This window comes from Capricornis sumatraensis, chromosome 10 (genome assembly GCF_032405125.1).
Source record: "Capricornis sumatraensis isolate serow.1 chromosome 10, serow.2, whole genome shotgun sequence".
NCBI lineage: Eukaryota > Metazoa > Chordata > Mammalia > Artiodactyla > Bovidae > Capricornis > Capricornis sumatraensis.
Genome location: NC_091078.1, coordinates 83,292,641 through 83,314,847, shown reverse-complemented (window position 1 = coordinate 83,314,847; position 22,207 = coordinate 83,292,641). Strand labels below are relative to the sequence as shown.

The 22,207-nt window shown below is 41.0% G+C and overlaps 1 protein-coding gene across 2 annotated transcripts; it reads right to left on the bottom strand.

Annotated features, from left to right (window-relative positions):
• Positions 1–917: 917 nt before the first annotated feature.
• On the bottom strand, positions 918–20,224 carry THOC7 (THO complex subunit 7). Of its 2 annotated transcripts, none has more exons than XM_068982437.1 (8): positions 20,093–20,224; positions 6,361–6,478; positions 5,499–5,626; positions 5,135–5,221; positions 3,134–3,191; positions 1,964–2,030; positions 1,808–1,877; positions 918–1,194 (listed from the first exon to the last, which is right to left on the bottom strand). In XM_068982437.1, the coding sequence occupies exons 3-8, from the start codon at positions 5,605–5,607 to the stop codon at positions 1,127–1,129; spliced, it is 459 nt and encodes a 152-aa protein (XP_068838538.1). In that variant the 5' UTR covers positions 5,608–5,626; positions 6,361–6,478; positions 20,093–20,224; the 3' UTR covers positions 918–1,126. The 2 variants fall into 2 exon arrangements, with proteins under 2 accessions (XP_068838538.1, XP_068838537.1); XM_068982436.1 differs by lacking the exon at positions 20,093–20,224 and adding an exon at positions 19,325–19,394.
• Between the last annotated feature and the right edge of the window lie 1,983 nt (positions 20,225–22,207).

Sequence of the window (22,207 nt, the reverse complement as noted above, 5' to 3'; positions counted from 1 at the left end):
GTCCTTATAAAAATATTTTTCCCAATAGTCCTTTTACAAAAATTGATTTTTAATTATAAGTCAGTATAAGTAATTTCTTGCTTCATAATTTTTACTAATAATGGAAAATAGAAATATTTACCAGGGCATACCAATTCTACAAAGAAATTTCTACCATGATTTGCCAGATGAAATTAGAGGAAGCACTTAAAGGTATTTTGACACTTTCACTGTGACTACTATTGAGCTAACTTTAAACCTTTGTTTTTAAAGAGAAGAGTTCTTATTAAAATTACAAAAATGTAACATTATTAAGCTATGACTCATGCAAAGTGTCATGTTTCTGAACTAAAATGAATGGATAAGGATGGAACCTAGCAAGTATTAGACATATAATTCAATCCTTAAGAAAAGTACATGTGATTCAGACTTAAATTTATAAAAAGATCATGAAATCCTTTCTTGCAAGACTCTTGAAAATGACTCCTACAGAAGAAAACAATAGAGAGAAAATGTTTTACCAAAACATTTACCAACCATATATCTCAAGTATCAAGGACAGAGATCTAGAAAGTAATATATTTTGATTGACTTTGCATCTTATAATTACTTCTTAGCCCAGTGATTCTTCTTATCACAGAGCCTCTCTCACAGTAAGCATACACCACAAACGTTCTGTACATAATTTAACAAGTTCACAGCTCTCCTGAGAGCCTGATCATAGTCTTCATTTTCAAAAGTGGTAACAATTTCCAAAAACTGACTCATTTTCTCATGTACCCTCCAGAAATGCCACCTTCTTACTATCTTCCATTTATTTTGTGAGCAAATCAATGTTACCAATTAAAAACTATCTAGAATGCCAATGAGCACAAACATATTTGGCTTAAAAACATTTTATTCAACATTTATTTTGGATGTTGCTTCCCACCTTTTAAATACAAAAAAGACATTTCAGTAAAAGCAAATATATAATGAAGTCATCTTCCTTTGTGTGAAGAAATATGAATGAACTCTGCATTAACATTTAAAAGCAAAATAGTTCACCGCCAAAACTTTACATATCTCGAGAGCACAACAAATTCTAAACACACTGAGATCACATTGCTACTTCAACATTCTTGGGGATGGAGAGTGATTACTTGGTCTATGGTTTAGGATCAGTTTCCATGCTTGCTTCTTGAGCTTCTTCTACCTCTGACAGCTTTTCATCATCTGCAGTTGAAAAAGAAACGTAAAACTCTAATCAAATTTGCTTAAACTATATGTCTGATGAATATATGAAAACATTTTTGTCCTTTATAAGTGAATATATTTAAAGCAAAAATGGCCAAATGGCAGCCTATGATTGCAACTGACCCACACAAGGGGGTTTGGTTTTGAAAAGTTCTGCTTTGGTTGTTGTTATAAGTTGAATTCCTGGAGGAGGGAATGGTGGCCCACTTCAGTGTTCTTGCCTGGAGGGTCCCATGGACAGGGGAGCCTGGTGGGCTACAGTCCATGGGATCGCAAAGAGTCAGACATGACTGAGTGACTAAGCACACATTAGCTGAATCAAAATGCAAAATTTATGTGAGAGACTTCAATTTAAAAAGAAGTTCCCCTGGTCATTAAAATATCTACATAGGGACTTCCCTGGTGGTCCAGTGGCTAAGACTCCGTGCTCCCAATGCAGGGGAACTGGGTTTGATCCCTGGTTAGGGAACTAGATCCCTCATGACGCAACTAAGAGTTGGCATGCTGCAACTCAGACCTGATGCAGTAAAATAAGTTAATCTTTAAAAAATAAAATCTACACGAACATTCATTTTACAGTCATGTTACTTACTTTCCAGTGTTTGCTGAAGTTCATGGATGGTACTAAGAAGAACATGAAACTGTTTCCTTCTCAATTCCAGCTATGTTAGTAAGAAAAAAAATTAATACACAAATGATCTATAAACCAATACAGAACACAAAGACTAATGATATCACATGCAAATACCTTATCTTCAACACTTTCTTTAATATGTGAAAGATGTTCTAATTCTTTTCCCAGAGCCTCTAGTTCTCTGAAAAAAAAAAAAAAATGAAAGTGTTATATTTTGCTAATTGGGAGAAAAGAATTCATAATTAATATCTAATTTTTTAGTTACTAAATAATAGTACTTATATAAAGGATAAGGAGCTCTAACATCCATTATGATGAGACTTTTAAAACTAAGTGTGATTCCTTAACTTCTAAATATGTACTAATTTTCATTAAAATTAAATTTTAGATAATTTTTAAAGTATAGGAAAACTTGACAATAGGATATCAAACCCTTTTAACATTTTGTCATAATTCAAAACTTTTTTTTGGGGGGGGGAGTAAATGTGCTAAATTGCAGAATAATTAAATACCCTTTGAACTTTAACCCCTGGTCCTGGTAGCTCAGAGGTTAAAGCGTCTGCCTGGAATGCGGAAGACCTGGGTTCGATCCCAGGGTCGGGAAGACCTCCTGGAGAAGGAGTGACAACCCACACCAGTACTCTTGCCTGGAGAATCCCATGGAGGGAGGAGCTTTGTGGGCTACAGTCCATGGGGTCGCAAAGAGTCGGACACAACTGAGCGACTTCACTTTCACTTTCCTCTGAACCAGGCTTTTTCCCTCCTCTACTTTCCATTCAGGCAATCCTTGTATTATACCAATCCTTTTTTATGCATATATTTGTATCTCAATAACATACAGCATCAGGATAGAATATTTGGAGGGCTCTAACTTTTATAAATGATTATTATTCTGTATATATTTCAGAAACTTATTAATAATTTAAAATTCATTATATATATCTTCTGTTTTCCTATTCACTGATTATTTTTTAAATTGGTGTTTGGAAAGTGTTTCTTTTCAAATTCTCTATAACTCCTATTTAGTATTCTATATGAGTAGACCATATTCTATTTATCTGTTTTTGTATTGCTACATATTACATGCATTTATTTTAGAACTATAGGCAGCAAGGTTAGCAGAAGGAAAATCTAATCAAGTGGTATTAGAATCTGTAATTTTTAGGGTTGACCCTTATTTTTTGAAACATATGATATATTCCCATAGAAATGGAATGTGTATACTAGTATGTAAACACTTATGTATGAAGATTGGCTCTTTTCAAAGTAAAGCTCTAAACTTACTTTAATGTCTCATGCCTGTCTGGATGATGCTGGATCACTTTTGCCAGTGCATCATATTCTGAAAGATACAAAAACATTTACCAAAATAAGATATTTCAAACCTGGATATCAAAACAAAGTGTCTAACATCACAAATCTCTCCTAATTCTTTTCCTAGTAGATAAAGAAGTGGAAACATTGAAGGATATGCGGAGTACTGTCAGCTTCCTTTCATTCAATTATAACTGCGACAATTCATGACTTCAAAAGTATATTCCAAACAAGGATTTTAGCTCCTACTCTGTCTTTCCATTTACGTATCCCTGGGTAGAAGACAAAGGACTAGCTTAAGAGAAAGTGAACTTAAGTCATTATTGATCATCAAGTAGACTGATTCTGAACTTGAGAGAATCTTATTATTTGCCCTGCAAATAGAAGACCGACAAAGTGAAAGTGAAAGTGAAGTCGTGTTCCACTCTTTGCAACCCCATGGACAGTAGCCTATCAGGCTCCTCAGTATTTTCCAGGCAAGAGTACTGGAGTGGGTTACCATTTCCTTCTCCACGGGATCTTCCCGACCCAGGGATCGAACCCAGGTCTCCCGCGTTGCGGGCAGACACTTTACCGTCTGAGCCACCAGGGAAGTTCAACAGGGTGATCTATAATTAATTAACAAGGTATCCTACAATTAATTTCAAATCTTAGACAAGGGGAAATTATACTTCTCACTCATTTCAAAGGTAAATATCTCATAAACTTAGAAATGATTTATAATTCAGGAACTTTGTTTTTCTGCTCCACTAAGACCTCTAAGATAAGTCATGTATCTCTTGTTAACTTTTCCTATGAAATGATATATGGCAGCATTTACTTAAAAGCCTTATTAATCTACCAAAACACTGTCAAATTTTTTTTAATGATTTTACAATTGATATTAGTTCTTAAATAAGTTGGTATATCCTGCTCTAAATTGGCCACTGCAACCTGACCACATGCATTTTAGACTGAATTAAAAAACCATCTTTTAAAAATAAGGAATTGAACATCATCTTAAATAACTCATTAAAAAGTAAAATTGTTTGTTGACAGTGTATTAATTCAATATAAGTGTGATTTTTAATAAAATATTTTTGGATTATAAAATAATACATGTTCAATATAAACAACAACAAAACCTAAATGATAAAACTCCACAACTCCAAAATAATTAACATTTTCTATAGCTCTCATGTATATGTCACAGTTGTGACTTTCCATTATATTGTTAATCTTCCTTTCAATTTATCTTATAGGAGGAGCAATGCCTCTGCCATGAAAATTATTTTGAACTAGTTGATATGAACTAAAATAAGGCAGACCTTAATTAAGAACAAAAGAGATGAGAAGAAAACTAAAGTTTTACCTTCCTATTCTAATAAAACCCAGGCAGATTGTAAATGTCTGCTTGTATAGTCCTTAATAAAAAAAGCCACTGGGCTTATTTCTTTCTTTCTTTTTTTTAATGTAATTCCATTAACCCACACAAAACACAAAGTCTTAAATCTAATGTACTTGTATAACATTATTTAGGCAAAGGGGTATAAGAGCAGTTAAAAAAAAAAAAAAAAGAATACTTAAAAACATACTTGTTTAATCAACACAATCCAACTTTTTTTTTTTTTACCATGGCCTTCCTTCTCTGCTATTTTAAAAAATAGTATAGTTTTAAAGAATAAAGTTTGTCTCCTAATTCTTTTTTATAATTTAGGTTGATTCTAGCTGAAGGTTTCATCTCACCACGTTAAAAGCTGCATGAAAATACTAGTCAGTAATGAAGTATTTGCACACTGCTGCTGCTGCTGCTGCTAAGTCGCTTCAGTCGTGTCCGACTCTGTGCGACCCCAGAGACGGCAGCCCACCAAGCTCCCCTGTCCCTGGGATTCTCCAGGCAAGAACACTGGAGTGGGGTGCCATTTCCTTCTCCAATGCATGAAAGTGAAGAGTGAAAGTGAAGTTGCTCACTACATCCCACAAAACCCTTACCTTGCCGATTTTTTCGTATTCGTTTTGCTTGAAGAATTTGCTTTTTGCACTCAGCAATTTTTTCATGGGCTCCAGCAATGCTACATTCTATATAAAAAGTTTTTTTTAAGATACTTATAACAACATGTATAATCTCCATTTTCAGTTTTTAAATGTGTTTTTAAATTTAGTTTCCTTGCTAATAAAACAGATGCTGGCATTTAAAACACAGCTGTAACTCAAAGTATAATCTCATATTAGAATATATTTCTATTAATATTGTTATTATTTTACCACTAACCAGAGAAAAATGTTAGTAAATATTGTTTCCCTTAGCCCATAAAAATTAAAATTATAGACAGATACAATTACTTTGTTTCCTTACCTATCTCTTTGTAAATTTTTTCATAATTTTCCATTTCTCTGAGATTCATATCATATACTAGCAAAGTTTTGCCCATTGAAAATTCACATTGGGACAGCGTGCTCAGCATACGTTGGTACTGGCTGTATCTAACATAAAAGAGAGAGAAAGAGAATAAACATTTTGTGGATTTCCAGCTGAATCATTACAATGCAGGCACACCTTTGCTAAGTAAATTATGCCGGGTTCTGAGAGAATATGCTTTATTTAAAACAATTTGAAATATCCATCCTTTAGGTTTTCTTTTTCCAAATGTGGTTTACTTGAATTTATAAACTGTATTAGTTACAAATGTAAAGATGGGACTGTAGTTGTTAGCAATATAAGTATAATTCAAACAACTATTTTTTGAATTTTGCTTAGTATCCTTTTTTAAAATGTTTTAAGATGGTTTTTATCATCACAATTCTGTTCTCAATTTTTTCATTCTATATAATTATTTATCTATGTGAAAAGCTAATTCAAATGATGAAAAAACTCTAAGTTAGAAATTTATCAAATATATAAAACCTTGCAGCAACTTTATTAGTACTTTTTTTAAAAAATAGAGAAAATTTCATCTAAGTATTTTGTCTTACTAAACACTTTTCTGCTTTTAAAAGGGACTGAAGTATTAAGTCTGAATTTAACCCTCAATTCTTATCACTGCACTTTCTGCACATTTTAATAAACATAAAAGTAGCCTCTGAAGGGAAGGCTAGAAAAACCTACTCTGGACTCTGTTAATGAGTGAAAATATGAAAAACTGACAGCACTATATGTATGGTCTAAAAAAAAAATCACAGTAGGACATTAGTATAGAAACGGCAGCAACATGAAATACCCCTCTTCCTGAGATCCTGAGTTGCACCATTTAATGAAACTTTTCACCAGCAGATTAATTCTCCGATCATCTCCAGCACCATCTCCATCGATTAGAAGACGCTTCCGTATGACTTCGTCTGGAGGACAGAATAATGTGAATTAAAATGACTATCTGGTTCCTGTTCACTTTCAGGGACAAATAAGCAACACCACTACAGATTCATTTATCTAGAAGAAAACTACTGAAATGTAAATGTACTTGATGCCACTGAACTGTACATAAAATACTGTACTTAAAAGAATTAAAATGGTCAGTTTTACATTCAGTTCAGTTCAGTCGCTCAGTTGTGTCCGACTCTTTGTGACCCCATGAATCGCAGCATGCCAGGCCTCCCTGTCCATCACCAACTCCCGGAGTTCACCCAGACTCATGTCCATCGAGTCAGTGATGCCATCCAGCCATCTCATCCTCTGTCGTCCCCTTCTCCTCCTGCCCCCAATCCCTCCCAGCATCAGAGTCTTTTCCAATGAGTCAACTCTTTCCATGAGGTGGCCAAAGTACTGGAGTTTCAGCTTTAGCATCATTCCTTCCAAAGAAATCCCAGGGCTGATCTCCTTCAGAATGGACTGGTTGGATCTCCTTGCAGTCCAAGGGACTCTCAAGAGTCTTCTCCAACACCATTTTACATTAGGTAGGTTTTAATATAATTTCCATGTATATATATGGAAAGTTATTAAGTGTCTCATGTCAGGCACTGTTTTAGGGGCTGGGGTTATATCAGGGAGAAGCCTTGCCCTCACAGAACTGACATTTTATTGCCAGGCTGTAGAGTAAAAATAATTTTCAGGTACTACCAGAGAAATAAGTCAATAGTTCTTGGAGAAACTTTGTGGGCAAAACCTGTTCAGACAGAAGAAAGCCTGAAGCATTCATGGCGTTGAGTACTGTAAGATACTAGTAAAAGGAACAGAGAGAAAAGAAGATTGAAAGACATAGTGGGAGACTAGAAAAAGAGAATGAGATGTGTCAGAGAAAAGAAATTTTTTGGGGGGGTGTAATTTAGTAATTGTATCGGTAACGTTTCTTTCCTCGTGAGGACTTTTTTTTTTTTTAAATGTCTGTCTCCCTTTTGCTCCAAGGAAAAGAAAAACAGAAAAGATAATAGAAAAGCAATGCAGATAACAATGCTGAGTAACAATTAGGGCCGCAGTGGGCTTGCTTGGCAGCCATGAGCTACTGTTCTTCCTGGACAAGATAATGCTGGATCATAATAATAAGAGATGTGCAAGTTGAAACCACAATAAAATATCATTTTCATCTTTCAGATTGGTAAAGATCAAAAGACCTGATAATAAGCTATGGTAAGAGTGTTGAGAAATCACACTTACGTACACGGATAGTATGTATGTGGTGTGCTCTTTGCAAGGCAGCGGGACAATCAGATAATATTCCAAATGCATATAGCTTTTTGACCCCATTGGTCCAGTTCTAGGAAATCATCCTATAGATGCATGTGCACCCATGCTGCTGTTAAGGTGCTTCAGTTGTGTCCGACTCTGTGCGACCCCACAGATGGCAGCCCACCAGGCTCCGCCGTCCCTGGGATTCTCCAGGCAAGAACACTGGAGTGGGTTGCCATTTCCTTCTCCAATACGTGCACCCATGCACAAAGATAAATGTAAAAGGATTGTTCTTAAGAGTGCTGCTTGTAGTAGGAAGATGGCAAACCTAAACATTCACCAGGAAGAGACTGGCTAAATATAAAACAGTTGTTACATGTAATAATATGCAGGGACTTCCCCGGCAGTCCAGTGGTTAAGATTCCATGCTACCATCGCAGGGGTCACGGGTTCGATTCCTGGTTGGGGAACTAAGATCCCACATGCCTCACAAGGGGGGCCAATAAAGAAACAGACATACATACATAAATAGATAACTGCTGAATCTCATGTTTTTAAAAAGAGGTAGTAAGATTCAGCCAAAAAAAATTGTGTGGATGTATATATTAATATCATAAAAATCTCCTTAGATATGTTAAGTAAAATGAAAATAACACAGGTGCAGAGAAGCACATAGTTTACTACCATTTGTGTAAACAAGGAGCCATCTGTGTCTGTATGTGCCCATCACACATGTGTTTAGGTATTCAGCAAATATCTTTGGAAGGATTCATAAGAAACTGGTGATAGTGGCTATTTGTGATAAGAGGTATTATAGAGGATGCGATTTAATTTTTATGATTTTATAGGATTTTTGTTTTCAACCATACTCAGGCATTTAAAAAATAATTTTTAAAGTGTGAATAATTCCTAGAGAACCTGCATGATGAATCAACAGCAAAATCTTGAAACAATAGTTCCTGTGAGTAGGCAGAAGTATTTTTGAGCGCAGGTGCAGTGGAGATAAACTTTGGAAGGCAGATGGCTCCAACTTTTTTTTTTTTTTTTGCCCAGTTTTAAAATCTATTCTGTGACAACATCAGATAAACATGTTTAGAATTGGGTTTTGTTCTCAGAGTCATGGCTGTGACAGACGGCTCAAGCTACGGATTCATCAAGGGTTTTAATTTTACACTGAAAGATATAAACTAATGGTTTCCTCTTTTAACCACCAATAATGTTATTTGAGGAGACTGAGACAAAACACAGTCCTGGCAGAGATTAAAATTCAGAAAATGGAATTGACTTTTTTATAAAGTCACAATCATGTTTTAACTTTGTTAAAAGTAAACGTTCAGTGGGTGAGCAGTCCAGTGGCCAATGGATGCTATTTCGTTTCTTTTTGATCTTCCTACCTCTACTCTTTCAAGCCCCCAGGAAACCCCATCTTCCTCCCAGATAACTAGGAACCCTCCTTTATGGAGGACAATGGATTTCAAATGTCAATGAATGCAGGAACCAGGGAGTAGGGAAATGGAGGATTGAGTACCTAAAGTGAGAGGTTATTACCAGATCTGGTTTTTCAAGGGATTTTTAAAGTTTGGTGACTAGCTGAAAATGTTTCCAGGACATTTTGTGATCTTTCAGCTGTATACTTAAGATCTGTGCACTTGTTTACATACGTATGTAATATCCCAATTACAAAAATTTTTGAAAAATGTTTAAAGCATTATACAGGCCAAATAAACTTGGGGAAAAGGTTCATCAGGGCCCATCCTATGTCCTGTTCCTTCTGTTTCCTCTCCAGTCTCTCATACTGTGTCTTTACATTTCTGATGCTCAGTAAATATTTTAAAATTGGATTTGTGGTGCCTGCCTGGGAACATCTGCCCTCAATAAAACCGTCTTATCTTCAGGTCCATAGCAGATTTCTCTTCCTAGACAAAAGACATGAATATCTGATCAATGAGCAGCAGTGTCCATAGGTGCCAGCCTAACCTCTTGAGGACATGGAGTAAAGACAAGAGTTCCCTCACTCTAGCTGGAGACATAACACACAATACGAATGTACACACACAGAGGAGGCTGAGACTGTTAAGTGACACGGACACACAGCAGGAGATTAGGAGAGCTTCCTTTAGCTTGGGGGGAACAGGGAAAGAGAATTTTCAGCTGCTTTCCCCCCCTCTTTTTTGGCCCTCCCCCTTGGCTTGTGGGATCTTAGTTCCCTGACCAGGGACTGAACCCATTCCCTGGAAGCATGGAGTCTTAACCACTAGACCACCAGGTAAGTCCCTAAAGCTGCTCTTCTGATACATGACCATCATTGGTCAAAAAAAGAAAAAGCTAAAAGGCATTTTAACAATATCTATGGAAATTTCAAATATGTATTCTTTGACCCCAAAAATCCTAGATATACTTGACCATATGCAATATGACATGCTCATTGGCAGCAGATTAAGATATATAAATTTTGGTATAAGAATATGATAATATAAAGTTGTAAAAAACAAAGGAAAACTGTGTATACTGAAAGGAAGACCAGTTAATACAACTTGTTAAAAGAACAAGGTGAAGAATCCTATTTATGGCATATTTCTTTTCATATAAATGTAGGGAAATAAGTATATTTATATGTGTTGATGTTCACATAGATATACTGGAATGATATACAAGAAACTAATATAAGGAGTTACCAAAGAATCGAACAGTGTAAGTTGGGTAGCTGGAGGACAGGCTGGAAGATGTCTTATATTACTTGATTTTTGAACCATGTCTTATATTTTTGAAAATATGTCTTATAATACTTCATTTTTGAACCATATAGTACTCAAAATTTGTTAGTTGATGTTTGCAAAATAAAGAAAGCTATGACTGTGGTGATGGTATCATAGGTGTTTGTATCTGATAGCTCAGCTGGTAAAGAATCCACCTGCAATGCAGGAGACCCCAGTTCGATTCCTGGGTCAGGAAGATCCCCTGGAGGAGGGTATGGCAACCCATTCCAGTATTCTTGCCTGGAAAATCCCCATGGACAGAGAAGCCTAGCGGGCTACAGTCCACAGCATTGCAGAGTCGGACACGACTCAGTGGCTAAGCACAGCACACAACTGCATCAAATTATACCCAACACATGTAGTTATTAGTGTATCAGTTATACTTCAACAAAAGTGGAAGGTAGGAAAAGAAAGCAAGCAACCTAAAATCGTGTCTCTCTCCACCTCACCTGCAATAGGCAGGGAGAAAGCTGTGAGCTAAGGCAGAGGTGGCAATTGCAAGGCTGGGTCTGGGATGTGAACACTCCTCTAGGACACCAAGAAGTCTGGGGGCCTGGAGACTGATGTCAAGGCCCAAGCACATACAGGCAGTCAGAGGGCAGACTGTGGAAGTCCACAGTAGTGAATGCCACACTGGCAGACTCAGATCCTGTTGGCAGGCAACAAGTTGGAATTGCTGGAGATTTGTGAAGGGACTTTCTAGGAGGATCAAGTATACAAAATGGGGTGCAACTTTGAAGTGCCCACAGGCACGGAGGCTAGTTAGGAGGCTCCCAAAGCATATGCCCACTGAAGGAGCTAAAAGGATGTGAATTAAAGCAGAGATCAGTCACAGGTCCTGGAAGGCAGACGAGGGCTCCACAGAGACTTGGTTAGGAAAAGGCAGGAGCCAGGACCATCTGGCTGGCACGAGCAGTGCAGGCTGATCAGTTCTGGAGCACAGCGGGCGTGCTGTCCAGGCCCTCAAGGTCTTTCTCCTGCTTGAGCCTGATCGCTCTTTAGTCTACAGAGCATTTCTTCCCAGCCAGACCCCACGTCAAAAACTGGGGCCAGTGTTCTGGTTAGTCCGCAGTATTTACTTGGTGTGTGTGATCAACTTTTAACTTCATCTGTAAAAATGGGAATAAAACAATCCACTTCATAGGACTGCTGTGAAACCTTATGGAAATAAAAGTATACAAGTGCCTGTTCACTGTAGGAAAACAAAAAAGAAAAAAGCAAAGTTATTCTTATCTTCATGTTAAATTTAATTCCCAAAGTAATGTGAAACTGAATAAATGCTGGAGCTATATCTATAGATACATCTACATACTGATACATAAGATGCATAGAAAGTTCTGCACAGTTATGATCTGTCACAAATTTGCTTGCCTCAAGCTTCATGCTCTAAGGTCAGCATAAGTAGTTGCTGCCTAGGAATGTCTGTGGGGATGAAGAGGATTGAAATTATATATATATACATAAAGTACAGAGCACAGCTCCAACAGCAACAAATTAAAAGGGTAAGTTGCCTGTCTGAAATTTCTCTGCTCTTTTTAAATTTAAGGATGGCCAGCTGCTGATGGTTCCTGGCATGTATGACATGAGCGTTGTTTATTTATAATTGTACCTCATCAATTAGCTCTAGACTGACATACCTAAACATGTTCTGTTTACTATATGCTTTTACTTCATAAATTATTATCATGCTTGAAGCTCTCTGTAAGCAATCTGAATAGTAATATTAAATCAGGAGGCCCTTGGTCTACCTGTAAAAATAGTGAAGTTGGTTTAGAAATTAGTGATGTTATCAACATCATTCCGTAGTTGTCACGATCCCTTTCTTTACTAAGTACGAGGATCAAAACCACCTCGGAAAAGCTTTTAACCCCAAATACCTAATATCTGCTCCAAAAACGGTGGCTTTCCACCAGATTTTAGGCTTGTATGAAGATTTCTTATTGGATTCAGTTATATGGGTACCGTAAGTATACCCTATAAAATGTCTGCCATTCAAAATCACTTTCAAATCAGTTATGACACAAGCATGATGATAAGCAAATATTTATTTGAAAAACTGGGATGCATATTTTTAGACCCTTTCCTGTCTTATATGCCATCCTCTAACTAGAATACAAAACTGCTTAACATGCTGAATAGGTCTCAAGAAAGCCATTTTAAAGGGTTAGATTTTAATACCTAACTTTTCTTAAATAGGCTGGAAGAAATGACTCCTTTACAGTTACTAAACCAACTCTCCACTCCCAAGCCTCTGGTTGACTGACATAGCCATCGCAGCTGTTTTCTCACTTTAGTGTGGAAAGGACAATCTCTCATAAACCCACACCAACACTGCTTTCACAAACTAATTGTTACTCCCTCAAAGTGGCTATTAAAACCTTGATTACAGAACAAGTTTTCATAGCCTCTTGGAGCACAGGTTCAAAAAAGGAAAGAGAAGGACAATTTGGAAGATAATAGTGGGCTAAGTTCCCACTTAGTAAAGTAAAACTCTTACTTTAGGGACAGGTCAAGGCTTGACAACAGGTAAGAGCCTGTCATGTAACTTCCTCCTAGGGTTAAGTGAAGTCGCTCAGTCGTGTCCGACTCTTTGCGACCCCATGGACTTTAGCCCACCAGGCTCCTCTGTCCATGGGATTCTCCAGGCAAGAATACTGGAGTAGGTTGTCATTTCCTTCTCCAGGGGATCTTCCCAACGAAGGAATCAAACCCAGGTCTGCTGCAATGCAGGCAGATGCTTTAACCTCTGAGCCATCAGGGAAGCAACTGTCAAATGTGCCTCCCAGTCTGCTAGACCTCACAGCTCCCAATCTCACCTGCTTTTCAGAGATAGCAATTCTGTGATCTCTCAGTGAGGATCAGCATTTCCTTTCTAAAGGCTCTTTAGCAAGTTATTCTGAAAGTACACAAATGAACCGCTGGCTTTTTCTTACTGTTCCTAAACACTCTGGATACAAACTGAAAACCACAGGAAGGGATAACTGGAGATAAGATTACAGAGGAAAAAACAGCTGGCTACTAGGAAACCAATGTAGCAATATGTATTAAAAATACAGATACTTTTGACCTGTCTTCTAGAAGTGATACCCACTGTGTACAAAGACAACTATACAAATATCTCCACTGTCATACTATTTATAAAAGTTAAAAAAAGAAAAGGAAAATAACAACAAACATTTAGAAGGGGATTGATTAAAAAACTAGAGCATCACAAAAGAATAAGGTAGGAGGAGCCCCAAAATGTATTAGAAAGAACTCAAAGATATATCATTAATTATGGAAGTATAGTTCAGAAGAGCATGCAAATATTTGTGTAAAATTTTACATATGCATACTGGTACACCAACTAACTAATGCTTACAATATGCTCATTTAGTCTCACAAGAGCCCAGTAAAGTGGCCATTATTACCCCAATTTTACCAATGAAGGGACTGGAAGTTACTTGTGCAAATTAAATACCATAAGAAGTAGGAGCGGAGCTGGGACTCACACTCAGGAGTCTGACACCAGAGAAGATGCTTTTTACCTTTGATCGCATTTAATAATCACTCTGGAAGGGGACACAAGAAACACCTTACAGTAACTGCCACTGGGGCTGAGCTATGGAAGGTGAAGAGGGGAAGGTCTTCACTGTCCCTTGGGGCATTTCTTCTTGAATTTCCTGACATGTACCACTTTTCTTCCTCACAGTGTTAACAGTCGTTATTTTGATAGAGAACTTATTGGTCATTTTGAGGTATTTTTCTTCATTTATTCTGTATCGAAAATTCTCATCAGTGTTCTTTAATAAATCTGCGATGTGTTAACAACAAAAAAGAAAACTGGTTTGACTTGACCTGTTAACAAGAGGAGGGACTAAGGCCATGTCAAAACAACGCATGTGCAGATTCCTGTTACGTTCATCACTAGATCACCACAGCTTATGGGATATTAAGCTGAATTACGTATATCCCACTGCATTGGATTCCTCCTGGTAAAATAACACCGAGCCCCTCCTTTCAAGAAGTTTAAAATCATTAAAACAACTATTGAGGCCACCAATGTTAAGACACAAAAAAGTCAAGTGGAGAGAGTAAGGTCTCCAGAGACACTCAGGCCCAGTCTAAATAAATTGCTCATGCCAAAGTAAATGACAAAAGCCAAAATTACATTAAAAATGAAAAAAGAAAGCAGAAAAATCAATGTTGAGGTCCTTTGTTTTTCTCTGTTGTTGCTATTCTGTCGCCAAGTCATGTCCGCCTCTTTGTGACCCCGTGGACTACAATGTGCTAGGCTTCCCTGTCCCTCACCATCTCTGGTTTTTCTCTAAATGTATTTAAATGTTTAGAGTATGACCCTAATCAAGTCAAGGTTGAAACTCCAACCACACTTTGAGATGCCTTTTATCTTGGCTAAAGAAATATTATTTAATATTTGAACTGCTTCAGTAACCCCTGTGCTGGGACCACAGATGAGAGAACAAAGTGGGCAAATCCATTGGTACTTATAGGGGAGAAAAAAAAAGTCAAACAAACCCTTTGGCTACAAATGTGTAATTAACATTGGATCAACAACTGAAACAGGAACAGCAGCAGACACAGTGTTTGTACACTCCTATTTGATGACCATACCTCCTGCTTCCTTTCACTCTGAAAAGTGTCCTGGTTTGGACAATCAATTAAATGGTCACTCAACTTTGAAGTGCTTTACATATATTAATCCCACTTCATCCGTGGAAAAACCCAATAAAGCATGTATTATTATCTTTCTTTTACAGATGGAAAGTGTCATCTCTGTAGTTAGAGGAAAATATACTCAATTATTAGAAAGTCACAGTGGCATTCCATTATTCTGTCTGTTCACGGGCATGTTAAAAACCTTTATTTCAAGTTTTAACAGGCATATTATCCATGCATTATACTTTCTAATTAAAAAAAAAAAAGCAACATTTGTCAAAACCAACAAGCTCTATTAAATGGAGTGTACAGCCACCTCCCGCTCCCTACTGCCCTTCTCATCATCCATCTGTTGCTCTGGCAGATCAAGACATATACCTAATGTTCTCTGTACTGCAAAAAGTGCTTCTGAAATGCCTTCTATTAGGGTACTAACAGTTTAACACCCTTTAAATTAACATACAAAATACAAACTGTGAACATAGTTTACATTAACAGTGACAACATCTAAACTGTTTTTCCAGTCAGCCAAAATGCTGGGGTGGCAACAAGGAAGGAGAGAGAATGGCTTTGTGACTATAAGCCATTAACTTCCCAGGACCTCCCTTGTCCATGCACAGATGATGCTTCTAGGGATAACATTTCTAGTTCAGTTGTTGCTGTTCACTAAGGTCTCTAAGTCGTGTCCATCTCTTTGCAAGCTGGTGGCAGCAGCACGCCAGGCTTCCCTGTTCTTCAGTCTCCCAGAGCTCACTCCAATTCATGTTCACTGAGTTGGTGATGCCATCTAAGTTCAGTATCTATAGATAGCAACGTAGTATCTCTCTCCTTCCCTTAGAGGAGGGCAGATTATTCCTCCAACTAACCATTGTGTCCTTGCACAGGATATAAAGAGTTTCTCTTCCAAGAGCTCCCAGTCCAGTTGGATAGGCAAACCCGGATGTAAGGATTACATGAAGGCACAGCACCTGACCAGGCACTCAGATTGGCAAGAGGACATCCGCCCTCCTCAAGTCTCCAGAAACAGGTACTGGAACTTCTCCAAGAACCCTTCAGGAGGCTGAGGGTGTGGAGGCCACCCACTCCTCAGTCTTCCCCTGCCATCATCCTAATCAGAGCCAACCTGGTTTCTCACTTGGACCACCTCTCTTTGGCCTCCCTGCTTCCATTCTTGCCTTCCTATAACTCATTCTCTACACAGAAACCCAGAATGATCCAAAAGATGACCACTTGAAACTCTCCGATCACTTCCAAGGGCCACCTTGTGAGGCATGTGGGATCTCAGTTCCCCAACCAGGGATTGAACCTGTGCCCCTTGCATTGGAAGTGTGGAATCTTAACCACCTGACTGCCTGGGAAGACCCTATCATCCATTTATTTCAATGTTTTCTCATTATAATTAGCCACTTTAAATATTTTCTGGAACACATCATATAAGTAAATTAAGTATACTGAGAGGTATAGCAGAAATATAATAAGATAATGTGGTTAACAGGTGAAAGATCAACTGGTTTTCGAAAAGAGCAGAGGAGAATATTTGATACGGGTCCTGAAGAATAAATGGACAGTCACCAGGCAGAAAAGGCAGGAAGGGGAAATCTGTGCAGACAAAGAATGGGAGAAGGCACAGTCCTCATCAAAAGAAAGTGGAGGAGAGGCAAGTAAACCAGTTCTGACATTTAATAGTATTTACTGGACATTACTGTGTATCAGCCTCGGTGCAAAGCACTTCACAAATTTTGCTGCATCTAATTCTCAAAACCAGCCTATGAAGTAGATTTTATTATCCCCATTTACAAGGAATGAAACTGAGGCTCAAAGAGGTTAATTAACCTGCACAAGGTCAGACTGCTTATGAATGGCAGAGTGGGGATTCTGATGGTCTCTTTGGATGTAGTGGGCACTTGACTGCAACCAGTGCATTAGAACTCATCTTCCTCTTCACCTCCCTCTGACAAAAACCTCTCTTTCCTTTGTTGTTCTCTACCTCGATGAATAGAGCCGTAGCACTAATAAGCACATAGTCACTTCAATCAGAAACCTGGAATAATCCTTGGCCCTTCCTCTCACATCCACTCAGTCTCCTGACATTCGACCTCATCAGTTTCTTTTCCATCTGTCTGCTTCTCTGCCATCCCTCTTGGTCTCAGTCCCCATCCTTTCTCTCTAGGAACCATGGCAGTTGGTCCTTTGGCTTTGAGCTCAGGTTCTATAGCTTGCTACCTGTGCAACCCAGGGTTGAGTTAACCTCCTTGTGTTCCAGCGTCATCTGAAAAGTGGGGATGGTAATTAGAACATGCTTGGCATACTGTCAATATGCTATAGATGTTAGAAAGGAGAGAGGCCAATTAACGCCTCACTTTCCCTTCCCTTCATTATTATTCAGAGTAGAGTGTGGTTGTTGTTTTTAATGCCATCTGAATAACATCACACCAATGCTAAAATCTTTTAATGGTATCCCATAACCGTCAAAAATGTATGGCTCATAACTTTCTAACTTCTAGCCAATATTTGTTATCTTTGAGTTTTCCAAAACTTTGTGACCTTTTGCACAAGTGGTTCTCCACCTGGAATACCAGGGCAACAATTAATACATCTACTGATCCTTCAAAGTGAGATTAAGGGTAACCATTTCAGGGAGGTTTTCTGATCTCTGAGAATGGATAAACAATTTTTGTTATGTATTTCTACAATTCCCAACCTTCTACTTCCTCTGTAGTAACATTTTCCACCATGAGAACGTATTATCTCATGTGTCTTTTCCACCAGACTGTGACCTCAGAGAAGGAAGAGGTCTTGCCTGTTGGCTCGGGGCTATAATCCCAAGACTTAGCCCAGATGGGATACATACCTACTGAAAAAAATTAACTGGAGTGAAGCTAAGTTTTAACTGGATCTTGAAGAGCCTCCATCTAACTACTCCCTGTCATGTTAACAAATTTGGGCCTATTAAGTCTTCTGCCCATGACCTGGTCCTTTCATGTGGAGACCTTGTCTACCTCCAACTTTTCAGAAATGGCCTCTCTATGGGCATCTACTGGCCACTCTTCAAACAGGCCCAGTGCCCCTAGATCTCCCCTTCCCAAACGGCAACGGACTTCTTCACTCCCTAACTGGATAGCTTCTTAGGTTCTCCCTCCAGTTGCCCATCATGCTTATGTCTGTCCACCTTCCCCAAGGTGTCACCCTAATTCTGCTCTCAATCTGTAGACTACTTCCTGGGCCCCTCCTTACATGGGTCCATCTTCCTAAACCGACCTCACAACTTGCCAGAAACTCAGCCCCTACCTCTCCCTCTCCACTCCATTTCAGGGGACAAACCACCCTACCCAAGACATGCACACACGAATGAGTCTTCCACTGATCTACCCGAGGTGGCCCCATCCCTATACTGGCTCTTCTTAATCTCCTAGGCACAGTCCCTGGCTGTCTTCCAAACACTCCGTCCACATCCACTCTTTCTTGATATTATCCCCAGTTCCCTCTCCCTACCCCCAACCCAGGGCTAGCTCTCGGGCCTCCGTGCGATCCACTGTCTAGGGGACCTTCCTAGACACTTTCCAGGTGTCATCCTCTGTACCGACACCCCTGCAATACTGTCCGGAGACCTCTCCCAGCTTTCCAACCTGGCGCGATCTCCACCCCACCCCCCGGCCACCTCTTCGGAGTTCGCAGTCTCTTCTAGCCCCTCGTTAGGTCCTCCGGACCCCCAGCGGCAAGGCCTCCAGCCCTTTCCCGCTTCGCCGCCCCTCGGACCCCAGCGCCCCCACCCAGTGCTCCCTCACCACATCCTCCCACAGCCTGGACCCCTTCCGGGCACCACCCACCCGCGCGTCGCGGGCTGCCCGCCTGCTCAGGCCCCCACGTGTGCTCGCGGCCCCCAGACGATCCTCCCGGCGCACCCGCCCCACGCCCCGCGCGATCTCGGGAGAGCCGGCCGGGGAGCCCCGAGGGGCTCCGAGGGGGGACAGGGAAGGCTCCGGGGAGAGGCTGAAGAGCTCGGGGGAGGCGGCCGGGAAAGGCCGGGTCTCCGAGGGACCCGGTCGGGGAAGCCGAGGGGCTCCCGGAAGCGGCGGGGGAGGCCGGGGGTCTCGAGGGAGGCGGCGGCGGGGGCCGGGGAGGCCGCGCGGCTCCGGGGAGCGGGCCGGGGCGGCGGCGAGCGGACCTCACCGTCAGTCACGGCTCCCATGGCGTGCGCGGCGGCGGCGGCGCAAGCTGAGGCGGCGGTTGGCGGCGGCGGAGGTCAAACTCCCACAATGCAGCCGGGTAAACAGCCATGGAGGAGGAGGCGGCGGCGCCCGCGGCCGCCCGCTCCGCCGCCTGAGCCGCGCTGCGCCGCCGCCGCCGCCGCGGGACCCGCGCTCCCCGCACTCCCCGGGGGCGGCCACGGCCAGCGCGCGTGCGGCGAGGCCCGGCGGGCGGCGGCGGCCCCGGTGCAACCCCGGCCCCCGCAGCCTGCCCCCCCGCCCCCTGCCGCCCCCGCCCGGCCCACGCCCAGAGGCCGCCCCGGAGGCCGCCAGACGCCAGGTGAGCTCGCCCGGGCGCCGCCGGGGCGGCTGGAGCCACGCGGGGTCCGAACCCCCGGCGCTTCCTGGGGGACGGCGAGCGCGGCCCCCGCTGCCCCGTTCCCTCTGTTGCCGCTGGGGGTGGGCTCGCTCTCCTCGGGGGAGGCGCGGGGAGAGGGGGCGTCCGGCCCGGCGTGAGCCCGAGAGTCGGGGGACACGGGGCACAGAGGGGGCGCCTCGCGGGGGGTCCCCGCAAACTTCAACACCCACGCGCGCTTGGGCGGGTCTCGCAGGCGGGCACTGGCGCGGGGCGCGGTCCTCGAGCGAAAAAGGCCCCGGGTTCCAGGTGGCGCGGATCCGGCCCGGGCGGCCGCCCCCTTCCCCTCCGGGGTCGGGCGGGTGCTGGAAAACCGGGACGGAGAAACTTAGCGACCTGCGGGCGGAGATCGCTTAGCGCCGGGGTGCGGGGTGCCCGCCTTCCTCCCCGGGCGCCGGAATCCCCGTCGGCGACCGGGACGGGATGCTCTTATTTATTTCTCTCTCTCAGATTTTCAAAAACTGTCCCCATCTTAAGGGGAAGTCGAAAGTGAAGGGAGAGGGAGGTGCTCAATGAGAAACGTTGACTAGCGTGTAGTTACACATTTCCGGAGCACACTGCCGGAGATACTGGCATCTCTTCCCAAAAGTCACTTTGATTCAACTTCTATGAGTTTCTCGCAAATGGCAACATTTCGATGGTGATGGGCAAGAGGAAACGGGCAGCAGTACGACTGATTTGATCTCCACTGGGGTGGATTCAGTGAGCCCCAAGAAGCGGGTCTGAGTTTTCAATCCAGGTTTGACATTATTTTCCAATATTTCTGCCCCCCACCCCCACCCCCACCCCCCAGTACCCTGCTTCTTCGGTCTGAAGCTCTTATGGAAGACGGATTTGGTTGTTTCAGTTTCCTTAGTCAAATTGAGTTCTTTCTCCTGGTTTTCTCTGTTTCTGAGAGGAAGAGCTGTACATGCAAATAAGTGACAGTGAAGGGTGTATCACCTCTAGCTAGAAATCAGTATGCATAAAATTTTATTCGCATATATGAAGTAAAAACTTCAATAATGCTCTTCAACAGTGCTCTAAAGAGTTAGCACCTGTGACTTTTAACACAAAGGCCAAAAGAAAAAAAAAAGGAAGCAAGTTACCTTGAGTGAATATTTTGATGTATAACTTGCTCTCCCCCACAGTGCGAAATCTCTCCAGGCTTTAGACTAATACTGGCATAAATTCTGACTGGGCATGATTTCGTTCATTTTCTTGGTTTAGAGGGAAAGAAGACACTAACCAGAAGGGGAATTACTTTAAATCTTAAGTGCTACACATTGTAAATTTCAGGCATCAATTAATTACTTGTCTGTCTCAGGTGGCATTTTGGCAGTAATCATTGTTTAAAAAGTAACTGTCAAGCAGTGAAATGACGTTCTTTTTGAGTTACTTATTATTTGGCGTTATCATCATAATACTGATTTGGAAACAGTATCTAGTGACTTGAAGTAATCTTAACTGTTGTGTATGGGAAAGTATCTCTGCCCCCTGTAACTTAAATTTTCAGGAGTCAGTGTATCCTTCAGTCATAGATGGGAGTCCTGGCCAAACACTTATTAAGTTTGTTTTGTATTTTGTTGGGCAGTGTCAGAAATTTTCTGAATCAATCAGACCAAGAAAGATGGAAAGACTTTAAAGTTTGAGGTATACCTGAAACTAAACATTCCTGAACATTCGTGTCTCAGGTGGTGGCACTGAAGCCTTTTTGAACTTCATGAGGCTGATGAAGCAGATTTTTTAACTTAACTGGCAATTGCATTGACACAGATCTTTTGTGTTGAACATTTAAGAATTATTTTAATCAACTTTTCATCTCATATATAGTGAGAGAACATCTTTTAATAAATCTTACAAGCGGTCTTCTTTTATACGATTTGTTGTGAATTAACATACTCATGAATGCTAAAGTTGAAGACACTCAAGCTTTAGTCCATACTCACACTTCTTCCTTTCCAAAATCTCTATGAACAGAAAGGAACTGTAGATTTTAAGCTCTAGCAAAACTGATGTGGACTTTGAACATATATGGCTTTAGGTTTGGGGCTTTACTCGAGTTATTAGGTTTGTTTTTTTGAGAGGATGAGAGTCTAGTTAAGAAAGTTTCTTTGAGTATTTATTTAATATTACCCTCTGAAACTCTAAAAGACGACGAGAGAGCTAACTATGTGGTTTCTACCCTGATCCTGCAAAATAGGCATTTCTGTGTTTTGCTTTCAGAGCAAGGATTATCCTAGGGTCTGTGAATCTCAAGGGGTCATGAATGGGCTTCAGGATATTCCTGAACCCCCTAGAGTTGTGACCTAAACTTTTGTGTGTGTGTGTATTTTTCTGAGGAGGGGGCTAGAGTTGTTTTATAAGAGAGATCCTGAGCCCCCTAATTATAGATATGTGTTTTTATTAAATAAAATGGGAGTTAGAAGAAAAGAGAAAATAAGAAAATAGTAGATCTTTCTGCTTAATACT

Excerpts from the sequence above, each read along its gene's own strand:
- THOC7 (XM_068982436.1), bottom strand. Across the intron at positions 3,192-5,134 it reads AATACGAAAAAATCGGCAAG|AATATGATGCACTGGCAAAA; the intron begins GTAAGGGTTTTG and ends TGTATCTTTCAG. Across the intron at positions 1,878-1,963 it reads AAGAAAGTGTTGAAGATAAG|CTGGAATTGAGAAGGAAACA; the intron begins GTATTTGCATGT and ends TTACTAACATAG.